At 41.3% G+C, this 21929-nt stretch overlaps 1 protein-coding gene across 2 annotated transcripts in view; it reads left to right on the top strand.

Moving 5' to 3' along the window:
• Nucleotides 1–21929, top strand: part of nlgn2a (neuroligin 2a) — a 198940-nt gene that overhangs the window by 91584 nt on the left and 85427 nt on the right. The window contains exon 3 of one of the 2 annotated variants that reach the window (XM_047583836.1): nucleotides 9608–9661. The exons of the other annotated variant lie outside the window; for it this stretch is intronic. Coding sequence (XP_047439792.1) covers nucleotides 9608–9661 — 54 coding nt within the window. The remainder of the gene's footprint in view (nucleotides 1–9607; nucleotides 9662–21929) is intronic. 2 annotated transcript variants of the gene reach the window in all.

Here is a 21929-nt window from a genome sequence, read left to right as displayed (position 1 = left end):
CGCTCGAATGCCGGAGCCTGTTTGTGTACGCAACCCCCTGTGTCGCAATCGCTAGCTCACAAGTTTTGCATCTAAAGGCGGCAACAGTAGCATCGCGTTCGTCTCCGTAGCAACGGCTCACGGTAGACCCACGTTACCCAAACAACCGTCAGATCAGTGTATGGTAACGACTAAATGACCCTAAAAAAACCCTAAAACTGGATATATGAGTCCAAATAAGTCATATTTACACATGATTATATGAAGTTATTTGAAAGTGGATCGACTGACTAATACATTGGCTATATGAAGTGAAAATGGGGGGTTTTGCAGAACATCACAACGTGCCAGTGAGTTTTATTCTCAAGTATTCGTTATCGATCTTGTTTTGTGGGTTTCGGAGACGAATCTGAGGAAGCTCCCTAAAGGCATTCCTGAAATATCACATTTACAACATGACCTTTGACCCCTAAAATGAGGCATATTTTCTCCAAAAGTGATGAGTCACAACTGTTTTGGAGGCAACAAGGGAGACCTACACAATATTAGGAAGGTGGTCATAATGTTATGCCTGTAATTCTGGTTCATTTAACTTGCTGATTATTGTTTTTTTTATTTAGTTATAATGTGTATAATCTAGGTGTTAGACTTCCAGAAGCGCATTAACAGCAGCACGTATTTGGAGGGAGTCCAGCGCTCGCTGTCTTCAGATAATTGTTACATCTTGTTCCCATCGCTCCGCCGTTAACTCCATTAGCCACTTTGAGCGTTTCATAACCAATAATTACGGCGCTGTTCAAAATTATTTCACAAAAAAAAAATAAAAAAATGTACGTTGTCAGCAGCTCATTGGTAATTAGTGCGGTAACTACAAAGTGCTGTTGTTCTTCTGTGTGTTTAGCCAAAGGACATATTAGCAGAAATGCAAGTGGATCGTTCCCACTTCTCTCCTCTAAAGACGTTGAAGGAAGGATGGCATTTATAAATATTCAGAATGTCTGCTGTGATTGTGAAGTTGTTTTGATGCATTTATATGAACTGACTGAGACAGGAGGAGAGCTGTAGGGCTCGGTGATATGACCAAAAATGTATATCATGGATTTTTCAAAATTCTGATGATATTACGGTATTTTTTTTCACGTGTTCACAACATTTTCTCCTGGTTGAATGAGGAATTAATGCGATAGACAGACTAAGGATGGACTATTTTACTGTGATGATGAGTAAATATTGTAGAATAATCCCACAATAGTAGTAAAGGTTTATTTTTTAACATATTTATTCATATTTAAACTGCTATGTCTCTAATAACCGTAATAACTGTAGTCTGCGCGCAACATTTTTTTTTTTTCTCATTCATAAAAAGCTAAAATTGGGGACATTTTCCTCATCCTTTTTTTGGAAATTGTAAATAGTCCGAATGCTGTGTAATCAAAAAAGTAAAAAAGGTACCGGCATTCGGTACAGCCCTAGTGTAATATGTCATTACTCCCGAGCACTTAGCAAGACTGGGAGGCCTAAAATAGAGCTGGAAGTCAGTGTAGCCGTCCCCGGTGGACTTCAAGGGTCCTTGCTAATTTTGTTTTTACTCTTATAAACACTTGAACATTTTTATTTTCCACTACTTAAACTGTGTTTGTTTTCCCCCTAAATTACAGTTAGTACAGCTGGCATCAGTCTGAATCAGGTTCTTTGTTTCTTTTTTTTTCCCTCCCCTGTAATTTATTCTAGCGGCGGTGCCTCAAACAGAACCCTTGTGGTATGGAGATATAAATACATCTAATGAAACGGCACCTTCCACACAAATTCACACGTCTTATCCTTTTTTTTTTTTATTATTATTATTATTATTTATTTTTTATGTGCGTATACTCCAGAGAGAAGGGTGTAGAATGAGATTAAAGGATGCCAAAGCCGGCTCAAGCACGACGCGTCTACTTCTCATGGCCCAGAACAAGGTGTGGAGTAGAAGGCAGAGCCGTGCGTGCTCACGCCTTATAAATAATTCAGGGTTTTGAAATTAGGGGACGGGCAGCATAATCCCAAAGTTGGCGGGCACGTAGCCGACTTTTAAACGTCTGCAGCCTCGCCTCTTTTGCCTTTGCGTTTCAAACAGAGAAATATGCGGAGATAAGAGCGCACGGAAAAGCAATAAATCAAAATTCACGAGTTCATGTAACCTCTCATTGCCTTTGTTGTCCTCTGGCAGGAGGCTAAACTTTAAACTGTGCCGCGGTTTTTCCCTCCTGGTGGCCTCGAACGGGCTCGGACAGCTTCTTGACAGTCTCATCTGTCTTTACTTTAAAAAATCCCCAAACAGGCTATTATTCAGCTAATGCCGCCGCAGGCAAGGTTACTGTGTATTAAGTGAGATGGACATGAGAGAAGGAGAAAAGTCCCTGCGGAGTCTCGACAGGAACACTAAATAAGGCGTAACGTGGCATCATTTGATTGGAAAACCGTTCCCGACGGATAAACACTTCTCGCACGAAGGCCCCCCCAAAAAAACGGATTTTCCACCATTAAATTGATCACATTTGCAGTTCTCAGCCGCGATCAAGGTGATTTCACAGCGCCTTTTGTTTTCGCCGGGTTTAAGTCCTCAGGTTGTGTATTCCGCCTCGGCGCCACTGTCTGATAAACAGTCATGCAAATCACGTCGCCTAATTGAGAGAACGGAATTGAGACTTAATGATATGAGAGCGGCAGAAAACTAATTGTGACAGGGTGACTAACGACGCGCGCGCCCAATCCGTTCGGAGCGCTTCCGAAGGGTGGATGAAAAGGACGGACGCCGCGTCCTGTTTTTAACTGTCTGGAGATGCACTTTGCCCTCGTGTAGCGTAGTCGCAGCTACTCATCTGTGACTTGCCCACACACAGTTCGCACATGCAAATAGTTTAGCGGTGTGTGTGTGGGAATGAAGCCGTTCCACGAGTTCAGATGTTTTTAAAAACACAGCAAAGAGTAATGCTTTGCAACAATGAAATCTATATTCTGTACCTCATTATGCTGAGAACAGATGGCTCATGTGCTGCATGCTGTGCGCTGCAGATAATGTATAGCCTGTATAATGATAGGCAGCAACTCAGCAACAACAATATCATTTAATAGTAGGAGGGGATAATGTAGCCTGGTAAAAAAAAAAAAATGTATGCATGTATTTCTCTGAAACCTTCTCCGTGTACTGCATGAAAAATCTAACATTTTTAACAACTGAAATATACCTTCACCGCATTTGGTGAATTTGGGATTTGACTACTACTTGCTAGCATTAGCAGATGCCTTTTCAGATGAGTGTGCAGTGTGCTTTGCAGTAATTTTAGTTTTAGGACTGACTTGCATATTTTGCACGTCCCCGGCTTCATCTTCAGTGAAGTATTTCCACACACTTGATGAACTGGCTGCTATCTTGCTGCAACGACGCGCTGAGCTCGTCACCTGTCTTCTGGGAGGCGGCCATGTTGTCATCGTCTCTTGGTCAGTGAGAAGTCGACGTGATGGTTGAAGCGTCATGGCACAAGGGTGAGGTCAGAGTAGCCGAATAGTCTATACCAGGCGGCAACTACAAGGTCTGAGCGATGAAGCACATGCGGAAGTGCAAAAAACTGCAGTTCATGTAGTGGCCACTTGAGGCTCCAAAAGGGAGAAAATCCCCGTAGACTCCTATGTTAAAAACTTTACAGCATCATTAAACATGTTTAAAGCCTGGTACAAGAACCATTTTTGGTCTCAATAGTTTATTTCACTGTTCATGACAACTGTAGGTTGGAGGGTAAATGTTTTCTAACTTTCTAATGTTTAAAATTATGCATAATTAAGGGCGTTCTCGCTTTGAGTGACAGGTGGTAGCTTGAGCTAACAGGTAGCGCAGAGTTGGGTGGGCGGGTCTCAACATCCGACACAACCCCCACGTTCACATTTGGAGTGTCCAAATGTGGGCGGAGTAAAGCTCATCCAACGTGGCGACTGCAGGCTCCGCCCACCTCTGGCTTCATTTTTGAGGTTCAGAATCCAGTGAGTGACGTCACGGGTGGGTTTGACCGTAGTATAAACAGTCACTGGCTACACTAGTGACTCTCAACTGGAGGTCCTTAGACCCCTAGGGGTTGGTGATGTAATTGCAAGTTAAAAATAAAATAGCCTTTAAAAAAGGTCGTATGACAATTATAGAAATAAGGTTATTTTACTCAAATGTGACTGAGACCTTTATCTACCTAAACTACAGAGGGGAACAGGATTTTTTTCTCTAATTACATCTGTGTCGCAAGTGTAATTTAATGTATGATATTAAGAGATCTCGCTCCGGGTTACGTCGTTCAAAGACTAATCCAAACTTAACATGATCTGCATCTGTTTCCAAATCATGAGGCCCCCACTGTTTCAGTGTTCATTTCCTAATAATGCTCTTATAAACCTGCACCTCCAGTGTGTTTGGGTGAGCTACTCTCTCAGGGGGAAGTCACATCTCACTCGTCCCAGTCGCTCACCTACGACCGCGGAGTTGTTTCGGCGCATTTCTGCTGAAATATCGTAGCTCCAGGACAATGTCCCCGTTTCGCCTTCGCACAAACACTCCTGCGGAGCAGCTCAGGCCGAGCGTCCATCTTTCACAGTCGACTCTCGCTCACAAGCTGTCAGACACACTCCCACTCGCTCGTAGATCAAGCCGGACCGGCACACATCGCCCAAATGAGCTACTCAGCACCTACTCACTCTTCCGTCCGGCACATAAACATTTTTTTTGCACGCGTCCTCTCATATCCGTAAACGCGATGAAGTGAGTCTGTTTTCCGGGGGATTGTGCCACTGTCTCCGTCGAATAATCGGACGGCAGTCGATAAACTCGATCCCGTATTCCGGTCGCGCGTGGGACAGCGGTGTCTTTTTTTGAAGCTCCGTACAACGAGTTGTGTTTCAGTGAACGCTGCATGATGCAACATGTCGTTTTCTTCTGATTTCACTGATAAAAGTCGTTACAGGATTGAACCGACACGGACGAACCCGACAACTTTGACTGCTCAAGAACAAAACCACTTAGAGTGACTCTGACTTTTGTGATAGAAGCTTCTTGCGTCTTGGCTTTCAAAAGAGACAAAGGCCATGAATGAGTCGTTGTTTGTTTTCCAAAAGGCTGGAATGATAACAGATTAACTTTTCAGATTCATGTGATGCGTTCTTATATTTAATAATTCAAAACTAATTTCAACTAAGTGCAACGTGATTTTGCTGCTCATAACACTTTTCTTTACATTTCAACCTGCTTCGAAAACCGATTCGACAACACGGGCAACGCGACCGTGCTCTACTACTTCCTATGGACTTCATGCTATGAAAAGAATATACAGAGGATATAAATTAAGATTCTTTTAATTGATTCACCTTTCGGCGAGCTTGAAGTGATGCTATACACTGTACGAAGGTCAGCACTCACGGCGAGGTCTGTTTCTTCACCCATTCTGATGGAGGGTGGACTCCAGAGGACAAGCGGTTACAGAAAATGAATGAATTTCGTTTGTTTCTTCCCGTATTTTTCCATCAACTTAGGTGTCGCTCCACCAGAAGGGACGGGGCTTTGCCTCTGTATAAGCAGTGAATTAAAAACCTGTTCTTTGATATGTGCCGTGTGAAAAGTTTCCAGTTTTTTTGACGGAGCACCCACAGGGAGGACAGAAAAAGAAAATGAATGAATGAAAACGGATCAAAAATATTTTCTTCGTTTCGCTTGTTTCTTCCCGTATTTTGTTCATCAACTTAGGTGTCGCTCCACCAGAAGGGGACGGGGCTTTGCCTCTGTATAAGCGGTGAATTAAAAACCTGTTCATTGTATATGCCGTGTGAAAAGTTCCCACAGGGAGGACGGAAAACTGAGCGAACCCCGTCACGCCCAGTGTGTCTCTTCCCATTTGCGCGAATCGTACGTTGGCTAAATACGTCGATTTTCGTTTCATTTCTTTACTCATTTGAGCACGTTTTCCACGCGTTAGCATCTCCTCGACTCTTGTCCGTCCTTTTCGCGATGCCTGTTTGGAGATGTGCAAGTGTTGCTTTTGTGTGTGTGTGTGTGTGTGGCCGTCGGGATAAGCGGAGCCAGAGTGAAGCCTTATATAACGAGCTTCAAAGTGAGCTGCAGTCGGCCCGCAATACAGACACAGAATAACGCAAAGGAGAGAGAGAGAAAAAGAGGAGAGGAAAAGTCTCTCCGGAGTACAGAAGAAAGAAAGAGACAATGGAAACGAGTGGTGGTCGAAAATATCATTCAGCCGCTTCTTTGTGTAAATGTAGCTCAAGTGATTAGTGCGTGTAATGGCATCAGAGAAGCGTCGAGCCATTTCTAATTCGGCTCTCTTTTATTCCTGCTGGTCCAGCCAAAGTTTTACCGCCTGTTTTTTTTTTTGGGATGGATTATTATGACACGTGCTGGTATTTTTGGCATCGTAGTACACTTGTTCTGCGTAGGGGGTAAGGCGGGCGGGGGGGAAAAGGTGGGAAGGTGGGGACTGGGGGGTTCGGTTCTCGCATCACAAAATTGCACATTCTCCCATCACTGCAGCTCTTTTGATTGGTGGAAAGAGCCTTAAAATGTCAAGAAAACCAGCTATTTTTCCCCCCACAGCTTGATTCTCACGGCTTGGAAAAAAAAAAAAAAAAATAGATGTCAATCAAGCGCCGTCTTTCCACTTTTTCTCAGCGTGTTTCTGGGCCGGTAATGGTTGCTTGATTTTTGGTTTTCCTGACAGAGAGTATATACAAAAAAAAAAAAAAAACCTAGCATTTAAACTTTTTCCCCAACTTGACAAACTTTTTTTTTTACCAACTGTAACTTTGCGCGTCAATCACGACAATGCGTCTGTATTTAGTTTGTGTTTGTCTGCATCTGTCTGTTACAATAGCTAATCAGGTGCACGAGTTTCAGCCACGAAACAATCAAGCTGCATTTTCCTCAAGGAGACGGGGTCTCGGACGGATTATTCCTCCTCCGTGTGTTCGCCCGAAAGAAAAAACATACACATGCGTCTTTTTTTTCCTCGTCAACAAAAAGTGAGGTCTTCGTCCCTGAGGAGAAGCTGCAGAAAAGATCGGGTCCTTCGTGAGTTGCAAGTCTCCTCGAGTTTGCTCGATAAAGGCTGCCGGCCTCACGTACGTCTGCCTTCACAGGAAGAGGAATGCAGTGTCAGGTTTTTAAATATCACCTCAAATATTAAATCGTCAGTCTCGTCAGTCACATTTAACTTGCCAAAGAGACAGTTTGCATTAAATTAGCTGTGATAATTAGATAATCCTTCACCTGTCAGACGGTGCTCAAGTACCAAGTACAACGCTTTTTTGTTTTTCTGCAGGTTTCACTACTGTATGTTTGTGGTAAAACATAACTTTTCTTCGGCACTACGAAATATCTCCGGGAGCAATTATGTTCCCCAGATGGTGAATCCTTCTGATTTTAGCGATTCCATTACTCTTTACCAGTTGTGAAATAAACAAACATCTGGACGCCAGATTGTCACAATGTCTGCTACGCCTGCATCACCTGGATTGAAGAATCATTTTGTTCACTCAAAACTGAAATTAGTTTGATCTACAAAACCAAACACGATGGAATCCTACAAAAGCGTGTTAAAATAAGTTGTATTGATAAACATGTATAACATAAAAGTTTAAACCTGACCTACGCCCAAATGTCTGATGTGGAATTTTTGTGCTTTATGGACCTACTATCAGCCCCGACCACCTCCCTTGCACCAGCCAGCGTTTGAAAGAACGAATGTAAAATTGCGATGCTTAAATATGTTTTCCTAGAGCTGACAACACAGATTTTGTTCATCAAATGGAAACTTTTGGTTTATTCTGTAGGTTGATAAAAAATGTGTGTAATTTTATTTTGAAATCTCCGTGTTATAGGTGAAGTATTTTTCTTTGAGCTGTTGCTCTGTGTGCGTTATTGGAAATCTACCAATCCATCTTGAAGTGTGTGTGTGTGTTTGTAGCCAATGTTTTTCTGTTTTAAAAAAAAAAAAAAATTATAACCCGGACGAAGAGCAGATACTTCCAGTTTCCAGTCAGCCTGCGCTTTTATATAAGGTGTTTCATTTATTCATTTTTCTCCTCACAAATTCTCCTGCAAATATTTTCTTTGCCAAAACCTCAACTTTCCAAAGTGAATTCATCTCTATGAAAGAGAAAGCGATGAAAGGTGAGGAGGATTTTTCTTGTAGCTCTCGCTTTCTGAATACCGGAGTGAGGGATATGTTCTCGGAGAGCATTCGCCTTCTCAAAGATACCTCAGAAAATACAGTGTATATATATATATATATATATACACACACACGCACACATTGCATACATATGTATTTCTTTCAGGACTAAAAACTCTCGCTCTGTGATACCTGTTACGACTGAAGCGAACGGGAGAAATGAGAAGTGGGTCGGCGTCGAGACAAAAGCCGATTTTGGAGCGTTTTTCCTCAAACTCTTTCACTTCCTGTTGATGAGGAACGGGTCCGGAAACACTTTAATGAGGGATGACGACAAGGGAGCCACTCGGTCACGGCCGGGTTCCTTGAACGTGACACGAGCTCTTCATCAAGAAAGAAAAAAAAAAAAAATGAATTAATAAATAAATAAATCGCAGATGATGATGATGGAGCGAGGGGGAAGAAGTTGTTTTTTTTCTCCTTGACTCTGTCTCTTTCTTTTTTTCTCCTGCAGCTCTTTTAATTTACCAAGAAAAAAAACAACAACAAAAAAACAAAAAAAAAACAGCCAGTGGGCAGATGGGGATCAAATTGCATTCACCTTTTACCTGCGCTCCTCTGTGCAATTAGCGTCACGCTTGCTCGTCATTTCGACTTGACACACGCCGCTGTTGTGCTGTGTAATTATTCACCCGCCTGGGGAACGGAGCTGTGGCTTAAACCGCTAAGTAACGACGACACGCTCACTCTGAAAACGTGTTTAACTTTCTGCCGTTGCAGGTTCACCCACCGTCCCCGTGTTCCCTTTCAAAAAGGTGTAAATTTTTGTGTGTGCGCCGAGATGTTAAAACTCCGAGGTTTGAGCATCAGGACCCACTCTTTCTTTAAAGTGCCCTCTTCTTTGCCTGTTCTTTTTTTTTTTGTGTGTACTGTTGGAGTAAAAAAGGGGCTGGGTCCTGTTCTTCAAACCGCCGAGGGCTTATTAACCCCCAACCACCACCACCACCACCACCTCCACCTCCACCACCACTATCCACACAGTTTCCATAAACCCAAGAAACAAAAAAAGGTTTTAAAGGAGAGAGTGTGAGAGAGCAAATAAACAGTGGCAGACATTTTCTTCTGCAGGGGGAGAGAAGGAAATCACATCCAAAAAAAAAGAAAAGAAAAAAGTTTTCTTTGATCTTGTGTCTTTTCTTGTGATAAATCTGTGTCTGTGATGCCTTTTGTTTTTGTTTTTGTACTCTTTTTAACGGGAAAACAGGAAAAAAAAAAAGACAGAAACACAATAAGCAAACATGAACTCTTGCTGATTTGTCCTTTTTGCTCTTGCTTCTTTTCTTTTTTTGATATTCTTTTTTTTTCTCGGTTTTTGCCAGTAATCTTTTTTGAATTTTCTCTTTTCTCTTTTTCCCCCCTTTTTTTCTTAACCCTAGGTCCGCTCACAAAAAAACACGATGAATCTTCAATGAACAAGCCTCGAGACGAAGGTATTTTTGTTGCATGTTTTTCCTTTTTTCTTGTTTTGAAGTCTTTTTGGGGGACTGTGTACACATTGCCTTAGAGGAGAGCTCACACACACACACACGCACACACATTCACACACACACACACACACACAAGTCAAACATCTTGTAGATGGGACGTTTGGATATGAGATGCATAACCAATGATGTGTTGGTGAAAGTGTTATGTGCTGACCGCTGCATTTTGGGAAAAAAAAAAGAAAAAAAGAAAAAGGTGTCTCTCTTATTCAGATCATTAACCTTGTGTATCCTTGGTGTGATTATAACGCCTGGCTATTGGAACCACACGCCTATTGTAAAGCCCCTTTTTCCAGAGGTCCTTATCTCACCCTCGAAATGATAGAGGGCCTCGGACACCACCATCATCGCCGCGGTGCCCTTGAAAACACATTTGCCGGCGAAACGGCATTGTTCCCCGACGCCAAATTGTTGTCAGGATTTCGTGCAACAAAGCGCCCATTGAGGCTGGGGGAAACACAATGAGGCGAATTGAGACCCGCTCGCACAATGAGGTGCATTATGACTGCGCCTCAACCTCCGGCTCAAGGATGAAATTGCTATTGAATAAGGAAATACACAAATATTAAGGTAGCCCTATTCCGAGTCAATGATGATAACGTCAAATCAAGTCAACAAAATAAATAAATAAATAAATAAGAAGGGACGTCCAAGGACACTTGCGCCCCGCGTTGGCTGCTGGAATAAGATCCTAAAACTCACAGCCTGCTTTTAATTTATCGCCTACCTTCAGCACTTAAGCTGTGGAGGCGATTTAATCTGTATTTTCATCTCCCCTCTACCTCTCCTCCTCATCTCCTCTCCGCGTTCTTTTGGACTCGTTTCTTGGAGGAAAAAAAAAAAAAAAAAAAAGATGACTGATGATATTTTGATACATATTCCTCTTTATGCTATTTTGGGGTTCGTGAGTCTTTTTCTTGCTCCGTGATGCTCTTTGATTTGGGGCTTTTTTTTTCTTTCTTTTTTTTTTTTTTTGAAGTTGGGAGTCGGGAGGAAGTTTGACACGGGAGGATTTTCTTGGTGATCAAACGCGTCGGCACAGACACAACTTTTTTTTTTTTTTTCGGAGTCAGCAAAGCAGGCGTAACGGTCGAGGCCTCCTCTTCCCCACCTCCTCTAAATATGTCTTTCATCCCTCATCACAACCTACAGTTAACCTCATTTGATCGATCCGGTCCCGCTGCTCTAATTCTGCGTCACCGTCTTTGATTGGAATTCATTGCTGGTACAGGGTTGAAAACTGGAGACTAAACAGATACAGAAACCATGAACTATATGACGCCTACATAATAATGATTTAAATGCTCCTTTCAAATCATTTTTAACTAAATATGTGAGTGCATCTCATAATTTACAAAGACTTAAAAGCTCCTCTCGACTTATAAACATGTTCTGCTTAGATGTCTGAGCCTCATGGTGCAGAATAGTTTATGTGCAGGTATTTGCATTAATCTACCTTAAAGACGTTGAAGGCATTTACAAACCAGATGGATTTTGAAGTAATTTCAGTGCTGGTCACCATCCAGTATTCACCAATCCCACAACAGATACAAATAATTGTTGTAATTATTACCTTATATGTCTCAGGAGAGGATGTTTCCGTATATTTGGTCTGAAAGTACGGGTACACCAAGCTGACATTAGTACACAGCAACAATATGCTGTGATGTCACCTCATGTCTCCTTTCTGTGAGCAAAAAAAAATTGCACTTGGTCAAAATTTGAAGATTACAGTCAACTACCACCTGGAACCAAACCAGGAACCAAATCGCCAACACCTGTGTGAAAGGAAATACCTCGTCCAATGGACCAGGAGAGATACTCTAAGTTTGAAGGCTAGGAAGCTACTCTTAGCCTCTTTTAGCTCATTCCGATCAGGTGGTCTTCATTCTAGATCATAGGTCTTCAAACAGGGGGTCCACAAGGTTTTAACAAATTAAAATTTCTTTAAATACGCATTAACATGAATCCAACATATTTTAGTAAAGGGATAAATGTAGGCAGAAGACGTTATCTTTCACACAGAGCGCTCCGCTAGCTGAGACCCGTCAGTCTAAGCCTCATGTACACGGGAGGCCCCGCCCCTATCGCTGCTGAGCCAATCAAGAGCCAGCATATTACACGATGACTGTCGGGCTCCACGGAATTAGGCGAGAATCTATTCGGTCGACCTCGGAAATCCCAAAAGCTAACAGTGCATGTTATATATAGGTATGTTTACGTTGCACCTGTGTATTATCTGAATAGCTTAATATTTAATGCAAAATCATACCAATGTATATTATAAGCACGAGGCCGAGTTTAATATAGAATGCATATAGTAGGTAGGGGGCCCCTACTTAATCTCTCCATCAGTTCGAGGTCCTTGGCCTGAAAAACGTTGAAGATCCCTGTTCTAGATGATTGTCTTGTTGGCAAAATATCCCTGTATTCTAAGGTTCAGATGGAACAAATATAAAACACGAGAAAAACCATCTTCAGTGTGCACTTTGAGCTCATTCCTTTGCCAATTCAACATGCCAACTCTGCTGAAAAGCTGGCGACAGGGGTCCGACTAGTGCCCTGAGCACCTGAAAAACCACAGACGCTCACGGATATCCAGCCACCAGAAAAGGCCTTGGTGCGTCACACCCTTAAAAACGTGATCCGAATCAACCATATGTACCTTTCACCTGTAAATGGGAAATGAAACCCATCCTTTGGTTTGAATGTTGCTCAGCTATGGAGAACTCTAGAGAGGAAGTGTGCTCATTGGAAGCTACTACCCAGCTGGTAGTAATTCTAAAGGTTCATTGAGATATATGTGTGTTTCAACTACGCGGTTAAAAAAATAACATCTGAAAACTGATACTTTTTGCTTATTTCATTACAGAAAAAGTCCATTATTACTTAGGGAACATAACATAGCGTGAGTGGTGCTTATGCAGTGGCTGCATCATGTAAAAATAAAGCAATAAAACACAACCGGCAGTTTGCTTTTTTTTTTATTTTTTTGTGCATGACCCCAGTGGGATAGTACACATGCACATAACCAAAGCTGTGCACTCTTATTCCAAGCTGCTCCTCCGCCTGACCTGTGCAATATTCTGCTCCAAGGCGATGCGCTGTTACCTGTCAAAGCCCCACGCTTATTTGAATTGTTGCACAAATAACGACGTTAGTGTTAGCAACCAGAGTGGAGCGGCTGTAATCTTACATCAGCCTTGGATGAAGCCTCCACGCTCTGCACTTATTGTTATCTACGCGGCGAAATCAACAGCATCCTTAACGTTGGACAGTTTTAAACGAGGGGGCAAAGAGAATACGCGGGCAGTCGGTTTCATCCGTTTCGTCCACCATTTTGTCCCCATTCTTTCAGTCGCGTATCAGCAGCCTTTTCATACTGGCGTGCTTTGAAGCAGTATATTCTAAGCCACGCCGAGACCTATTCATGAGCGCTTCTATTCAAGCAAAAAAAAAAAAAGTACACACTGTACTCTCAAGAAGCGACCCATCTAGACGGCTTCATTCAGCCGCAGCTCCTGCTCCGGGCCTCATATGTGAGAAAGCAAAGGCTACAGGGCTGCGGTGCTGTTCAATATCGATGTTCAGAAAGATTGATGGGGGGGCTCGCAGCGCAGCTCCATGCGTGAGCGTGAGTGTGTGTGTGTGGAGACGGAGAGGACGGGGATTACAAACCGAAGCGAGATTGAGCTAAATCAAGAACGAGACAGAGACAGTGTGTTACTGTGCCGTCCTGCGTGTCTGCTCTGATCAGAGGCACGCCACAGCCACCTGAGCCCCAAACCTGGAACATATTTCTGCCAGGAACAATGTCACCTCTCGCTGACACGCTCACACACACACACACACACACGGGCGCACACGCGGCAATGCTAACAAGACCGCACAATACAAACACGGGCATGCTGTTAAAAGGACATGTTGGACCGTAACCGGAGTGACAGATTCAGATGGAGAACAGTTGGATTACAAATTACATCACGCGGCATGGAACAGGAATAGTCTACAGTGGAGGAGGGCAGGGTGAAAAAAAATCCCTTTATCTATTTAAATAAAATACACATAATAAAGGTTAGGGTTAGGCCCTAGGGTTAGGGTTAGGCCCTAGGGTTAGGGTTCTGCCTTAGGTTTAGGCCCTAGGGTTAGGGTTAGGCCCTAGGGTTAGGGTTCTGCCTTAGGGTTAGGCCCTAGGGTTAGGGTTAGGCCCTAGGGTTAGGGTTCTGCCTTAGGGTTAGGGTATAAGTATAAGGGCATATGACAATGCAGTTAGATACAATGGCAACATTTATATCGAATTCTGAAGCACATTTAAAGCAGAAATATCATATAAAAGAAAAAAAAAGAAAAGTTTAGAGCAACGTTTCATTAGACTTCAATGAAGATGACGAGATAATTGCTGTCTTTTATTCATCTGGGCTAGGTGTAATTATTCTTTCAAGTCACCCACTGTTGGGCACATTTCATGTTATTTGGAGATCATGAATTTCAATTACCCCAATACATAGCGAAAGGACCAAATGACAGACGGCGACTACATTAAAACCACCGAATAGTGAAGTGAATGACGTTGATGATCTCGTTGCTATGCAATCTGGGATACCTGGTTAGATACGACCCATCCATTGTTCCAGAAGACTGATCTCCTTGCGTCGTGGTGCCGTATGTTCCCCAGCTAAGCGACGCACACACCTGGCCATCCACGTGATGTAAAGGAGAATGTGATTCATCAGATGAGGTTCCTTCAACGCTTCGTTCAATAGTTTTTCAGCAATTTGAGCTACAGTACCGTCTTTGGTGGCTTGGACCAGCTTTTGTTCCAGATGTGCGTCGGTGAGCCTTGGCTGCTCATGACCTTGTTGCCAGATCATGTCTTCTCCTTCCTTGGGCCACTTTTGACAGATCAACGCACCCGCGCAGACCAGGAAGACACCACAAGATCTGCAGTTCTGGAGATACTCTCACCCAGTGGCAATATTTTCCGTACAACGTTAATATTAAGGCGGCCCACCAATGTCTAATTGCTTTTCCGATTGCTCTTGAATGCATCTGAAGCACAAAACGCATGATCTTATTCTACATGCATATATTTCATATAATGTATCAACAAAACAAAACAAAATCAGAGCAGAGAGCAGGTTCTGTTACAATAAGATAAGGGTTATTCCGGATAGTTATAATGTTATGGCTGATCGGTGTAAATTTGGGACTTTATGTGTAAAGCCTCTAACAGCTGATCACTGACATGAAAGAATAATAAGAACTAGTGATGTTTGACACCACCGATTTCCTTTCCGATCCGTTACTCAGTCTGGTATCGGCGATACCAATCCGATAACAATACTTTGTGTAAATACACCCTAATGTGTCTGGTAAACCTAAAAAACAGTAGTGTTTTTCAAATCATTGCTTATTGAAGAATACAAGACACCAGATTTATTTATTTATTGATTTTAAACTCTGAAGTATATTGAGGTAGTGGCCTCATTTACTATACAGTATAGCCGAGATAATACAGCAACAGAAAAACCAAACAATTGTACAAGTTATGTGAAAATGTTGTTTCAAAAAGAAATCTAATTACTTTCCACTGTGCTCCTACATTACCTTGAGTGACTTAAGTATCAAAAGTATCGATATTTTGATTTGAGAATCGATTTTAGAGCATAAAGGCCTGGTATCGGAAGTATCGATATTTCACTAATCGCTAATAAGAACTTAATTAGAGCCTGACTTCATGTGTGGAAAGCACATAAATAAATTAGAGTCTTTAAAAGAAATAACATATTATTTTCCATTGTGCTTATGGAACAATGACAGAAATCAGAACAGTGATAAAAATAGTGATAAAATTTCATATTAGACACTCACACATAAAGTACAGTGATGGCTCCCAAGCAGTAGTCTTAGGGTTTCTGCTGTGTTCTGCTATAAAAAGAGAATGGCAGATTAAAAAGGACAGCAGGAGTTAATAGCAGAGACGGAAGATTTTGGCAGCACTTCATTAGATCCTAGTGATCTGGAGCCAGTCAGTTAAGACTCCCCGTTTCATAGGGCCCCTAAAATGGTCTTTGATTTTCTGACAGTGTGACAAATCAGAGCAAAACAAAAAAAAATAAAAACATCAGAAGCTGTACGAACACCAAAGAAATAAAAACAAATAGAAAGGTCAGAGGCATGTTACGGTATGTTTAACATTCTAAGAAGAAGAAAAAAATAAAATACCCGATTATCCTCTTTTCAAGAGCAAAGTGTCATCTCTCGAACATTAAGCGTGTAAATTATATGGTGGATTAAAGGCCTTTTCCAATAATGCAGTCAATTTTCTTCATGACTTGTGATAATAATAGGAACATGAACCATCCAGCTGGGTATTAAATTACAGTGAAATAGTATCATTAATCACACAAAGCAGTGAAAGCTTTAGATGTGCCTGTTCTGCAGTTCTGATAATAAGCCACTAATTCAGTTACTCTCCCAGGTTGCAGGGGGTGAACAGCCGCTTGATTTTATACTTTTATATTTGACCAAATAATAACTCCTAATTCGGACCATTGTACCTCACAATGATCCCTAATGAATAGCCATCTCAGTTGCGCAGAAAAATTAAATCTCAAATTTACTGGAGTTTGTAGCCTATATGTGTATGTGCATTACCAACTCCAGCTTAAAACGCCTAAATGGGCCTAAATATAAACAAAGTGGTTAAATTCAAAGCACTATAATGGATTAATGGAACCAGTGATTGGTCTCAGCTGATAAACCCGAGGCACACACACCAGGCCTTAGCATTAAATCAGAATTAACTGATATTATTTGAGCACTTGGGGAAAGTGAAACAAGATGTAAACACAGCCCTGACATATAATCGTCCTATTAAGTTGTTACGGCAAATGCGCTGCCTTCAATAAAGCATTTCAATTTATTTGGAGTAACGTTTCCGGCAACCTGAGATGAATATTCAGTCTCATTTACCTATGTTTTGGTCTCTCTAATGCGCCGCCAGCTGTTACGGTTAGTGTACACTGGGCTTAGTGGAACATGTTTGCAGATAACAAGGAGGATAATAGCGGAATTTTTTTGTAGATTTAAGGGTAATCCAGAGTCAACTGTTTTTTATCTCAAACCATTGTTAATGTAAGCATTTCCTTTCATATTACATGTAATCACTAGTGTAATTATTGCTTGTGTAAGATTTGTTGGTGCTGATCTGTTTGCACAAAAACTGACAAACAACAGAGTTCAGTTATTAAGCGTTTTCATTTTTGGTAAAGAATACATGACAAGTGCATGTTTTTTTATTCAAAAAAAGAGAAGGCAGACAGCTGTAATTGAAACTTACCGACTCCACCGAAGCATTTTAAAGTTTCAAACGAAACATTGGCGATGCAGATAAACACTGTTTGCTGACCTAAAACCATTTTCTAAGACCTCTTTACTGTGTAGAGCCTTTATCAGTCTCCTAGAATATTCCTGGACAGCTACGTACAGCAGATAAAAAGAAATACAGACACATGAAACAGAATAACAAACATATACCAACATCATAACTAGAAAAGTCAAAACACGTGTGGCCACAGACGATAACTCTCTTGGATATGTAATGCAAATTGAAGAGCGAAACACCAAACCAAAAAAGTGGATTTTGCCCAGAAATGTATTTGTTGTAATCTGTAACCAATGTCACGTAGTCCTGATTCAAATTTGAATAATAATCATTTTTATTTTAATCTACATACAGGGAAATATGCAACACTGTTGGCTTTATACCTAGACAGCATAAAGATGGCGGCAGAACAGCTCCTTAAAAGTGATGCCAAAGCAAGTAGAGCTCCCCCTGGTGACTGGCTGCAGTATAGGTCATGAGCTCCACCCCCTCCATGTTAGTAGATGGGCCAAACTAAAATACTAAAATACAAGTCATTTTAGGTAGTTTTATATGATGTTGACGCATGTTCAAGTGTCAATTTTTCAGACAGGTTTCGTTTTATTTGACGCCATAAAAACAAGATGTGACATAATTAAAAATAACAGTCGCCATGCCAACTGTTCCGTATAGCGACCCCGTGGGACCGTGAGAGTTACAAGGAAATTAAATTAAATAATAAGTAGAGTGTATAATCAAACATTTCTTTGTAAACAGACGAGCCTCAGTTTGGCCAATGCAAGGAAGTGGACATTGTCCGTATTTATATAGTCTATGGTTTTGCAGAATAAAGTTTGCCCTAGGAATATGGATCAGTCAGCACAATACTGTGCTTGTACCTTTATGACATGATAAGTAATAGGGCTGCACAATGTAGGATAAAAACTTGTGATATACGATAACATATTTGAATAAAATAAATACCACCAGCTTAGTTGTAAAGGAGGAGTGTTGTGCATTACTACATGTTGGTTTATTTCAAAGGAGTTTATTGTTTAATCTAAATTTTGTACTTACGACTTTCAGTAAGAAGATGGAATATTTCTTTCGCCGCCACAGTGTCTTTAATACCCAAAAAGCAGACACAATGACTTGGCAGGCGGAAAGGCACTGTTTGTGCTCAAACTGCACAATCTTGAGTTTACAGAGTTAACTTTGTCATTTTATTAATTACAATTTATTGCTACTGAGGCACAGAACGGCAAGTTGGGGGGGAAACCAAAGTAATCACAAACTTGAAGTACTGGCTTAAAGTATAACTCAATTTTAATATCCCTGCTCATCTTAAACATATTTTCTTTTACTCTGAACAAAAATGTCCCCTGTCTGAAAATCTGACATCAAGATAAAGAAGTAAAATCAGTTTAAAACTCGATATGATACAGTAAAATACTATATGATACGATACAACACAATACTATGTACCATACTATACTGTATGTTATGTTACAATACTGTACTCTATGATACGATATGGTATGATACAATGCAATACTTTGTGACACAGCATGGTATGATATAATACTGTACGATACGATACGATACGATACTTTATGATACGATACGATACTCTATGATTCGATACGATACTGTATGATACGATACGATACTCTGTGATACGATACGATACTCTGTGATACGATACTGTATGATACAATACAATATGATATGATAAAATACCATACAATACAATACTCTACAGTACAATACAGTATGATACAATACAGTATGATATGATCCAATACAATATGTCAGGATGTGATACAATACAAAACAATAGGAGACAATACTGTGTGATATGATATAATTTAAAACAATACTGCATAAAATATGATACAATACAATACGGTATTGTACGATATGACACAACATAATACAGTTCTGTATAATTGTGTTTACAGCTTATGCTTCAATTCTAAAAAATGCAATGCTTAACTAGGGTGCACACTCTGCAGTCTTTGAAATGAACGCTGTCCAAGCACCGAATGATTGTAAAACTTAATCTGTAGAATGTTTTATTCCTGCTGACTGCCGTATTCTCATAGCAAAACAAAGACTCTCACCAGGCCTGTGATAAACAGCGCGCAACTGCGGCTCTGCAGAAAGTTGTTCTGCTCTGTCTGGATGAGCGAGCACAGATTACTGAATCAGCTCCTAATTAATGTTCTTAATTGAATGTGTCACATGCAGTAAGAGCAGAAAATTGCTCGGATGTCGGATGCATTCCAAAGGAAAATCTATATTTTTGGGCTGCCAGTGGCTATTTTGCGGTGAAGATCTGGAAATGTATGTATATCATGAGTGAATTATATTAGTTGTGTGTGACGGCAGCAGCACAGGAAGTGGGCTCTCTACAGTTTATGCTTATTAATTTCAAGCTAGATGAAAGACGTCAGAGGGTCTTAGAGGTTTTATTGTTCAGGTCCTTCAGTAAGAAATAACACCAGACGTTCTCAGAGCTCTCTCCTGGATGAGAAGATGGTAAACAGATGGTGAACGACAGAAAACACTCACAACGCCGTCTCCTGGATGGCTAGACTGTAAACAGTCTGAAGGATTAATGAGAGTTTGTTGTTTTGAGACAAATACTCTGGTTATTGTCTGGTTCACTGTCTTCTTCTTCTGTTCTCTCCTCTTTTTTTGACTTTCACTCCTCCTCCTCCTCTGCCTTCTTCTCTGTCTCTCTGTGTTATGTGGTGTTTCCACTCTGGTTATAACTCTGCTAACAGACACCGGCCTTTGGGCAATGCTGCGTCTCTTTTTATCGCCTTCTCTGTTCCTGCCCTCAGACGTACACATTTACTCTAAAACACTCCCCCGCCCGCCCGCCCGTACAGTACTCACCTCTGGTTTTGGAAAGCGGCGCCATGCTCCAACGCCGGCTTGGCACGCTTCATCTTTTTCATGTAATTAGGAGCATCCGGGGAGATGCTCTCTTGCTAAATCTCCCTTTATCCTGGTGGATTTTCACCATGAACACGGTGTAATATTTAATATACCGTAACATACGCGCTCTTAAATCCCCAAATTGCGAAATACAAAAGGGCGAGGAGGCCGTGCGCAGTCAGCAATGGAAAATACGTAGGCCAGCGTCCATTATATTATTTATTTCACAATTTTACATACTTACATGCTGAGTACAAATTACTTTATAAGAGGATTTTGAATGGAATGAGGTGGCGCAGGGACAAGATTGAGTAGTACGGTATATTGAAAAATGATTAAAGGACAATGGGAATAAAAGCGGCGAGGAGGCGAAAGACGTGGCGCCGAGCAGGACCGCACAATGTGAAAGTGCAGAATGAAACAAGAAAAATGCGAAGGCCTGGCACAGAAAATTGCGCGTACTAGCGCGTCAAGGGATAAAATAGCTCAGCGCAGTTCGACACGATACAAAAGATCCCAGCACAGAAACGGACAGAATCTTCTGTAGGAAAAGATCAACGGTTCTGTCAAACCTACTTTATTGTAACATTACTACAGAGGCTCAATCTCTTGTCTTTTTCCTTGACTCGGTTGCTCGCGGGGCCTGTCGGTTGTGTGCAGCTGAAGCTCCCTGCCTCCCCATTACCTCGGCGCTCGGCCCACGTCGTGTCACGGTTGTGTCAATATAGTGTCGAATACACCTACTCTTATCGCGCGCTGACGGATAGTATTTTATTGAGCCCGAAACCCTTTGACAAGGCAAAGAAATGTGAAGAGGAGGGGGGAAAAAAAAAGAGGGAGGCTGAGGAAGAGATAGATGGAGAAGGAAATGTGGAAAGAGAGAGCCTGTCAACCAGCTCGGTGCTTGGGAAACAGCTCAACAGTTTTTTGTTGTTGTTGTTGTTTTTTTCTTACTTGGCTGGGTTTATTGCCATGTGTAATGGCTATAAGGGGCTGAGGTTAGCGACCATGAAGGCTGGCGCTGCTCCCCTTTCCCTCTTGGACCTCAGTGAATACCCGAATGCTGCCTTTGAACTAGCCAAGAGCTGTTGTGGGTTTATTTAGTCCAAATCAATAAACTTAAAATTGCCCACTGAAACAAATGAAGTTTGGAATTGTCAAATTGTATTGCAGTACCTCCCAGCTGCATTATTGATATCAGTAATTATAGTGAAGCATTACAGCATTGCGCACACACTACTTCGTGGGCGGTTGGCGCAATGAAATGTACACATTGTGAAATGCTGTACCAAAAATTACCAAATAAATAAATAAATAAATAAACATGTGGGGTAGTGCAATCTGCTTTATAGATGGATGATAATCTTTGTGAGGTAACATCCTCACTGGCTACAGCAGTTACTTCTCTTCTACTTGAGCTCCCGCAACTCTCTATTGGAAATATGGATTCAAAAATTGCAGGAAGAATAATCACTGTTGGGGTTGATGGAAAAAGAGATCCGAGAGCAGCTATAGGTGCATGCCGAGCTTCTTAAGTCATTATTTAATAATCACTATATTTCACCGCACACCGTTCTCTCATAAAAAGGAGATGAAGTACTTTCACAAGCTGAGCTGGTGTGGACTGTGACTAGATGGACAGATTGAATAATGATGATTAGCCATAATAATGATGATGGTAATTTCATCATTTCTATCTTGGGATTTATTTGAAAATGCTGTAAAAAAAAAAAAAAAAAGAAAAAAAAAGGATGTAAATGTAATGAACTGCTGTTATCCTTCGTTTTAGACTAAAAGGGGCTAAATGCAGTGGGAATGAAGACACTTTATTCTATTGTTTTTGTAAAATACTCAGTTTTATTTGTGTTTTGATTGGATTGGATTTGATTGCTAGAAATCTGA

Source organism: Mugil cephalus, chromosome 1 (genome assembly GCF_022458985.1).
Source record: "Mugil cephalus isolate CIBA_MC_2020 chromosome 1, CIBA_Mcephalus_1.1, whole genome shotgun sequence".
In the NCBI taxonomy this organism is placed as follows: domain Eukaryota; kingdom Metazoa; phylum Chordata; class Actinopteri; order Mugiliformes; family Mugilidae; genus Mugil; species Mugil cephalus.
Note: the sequence above shows the minus strand (reverse complement) of the source record. Positions and strands in the feature narration are given on the sequence as shown.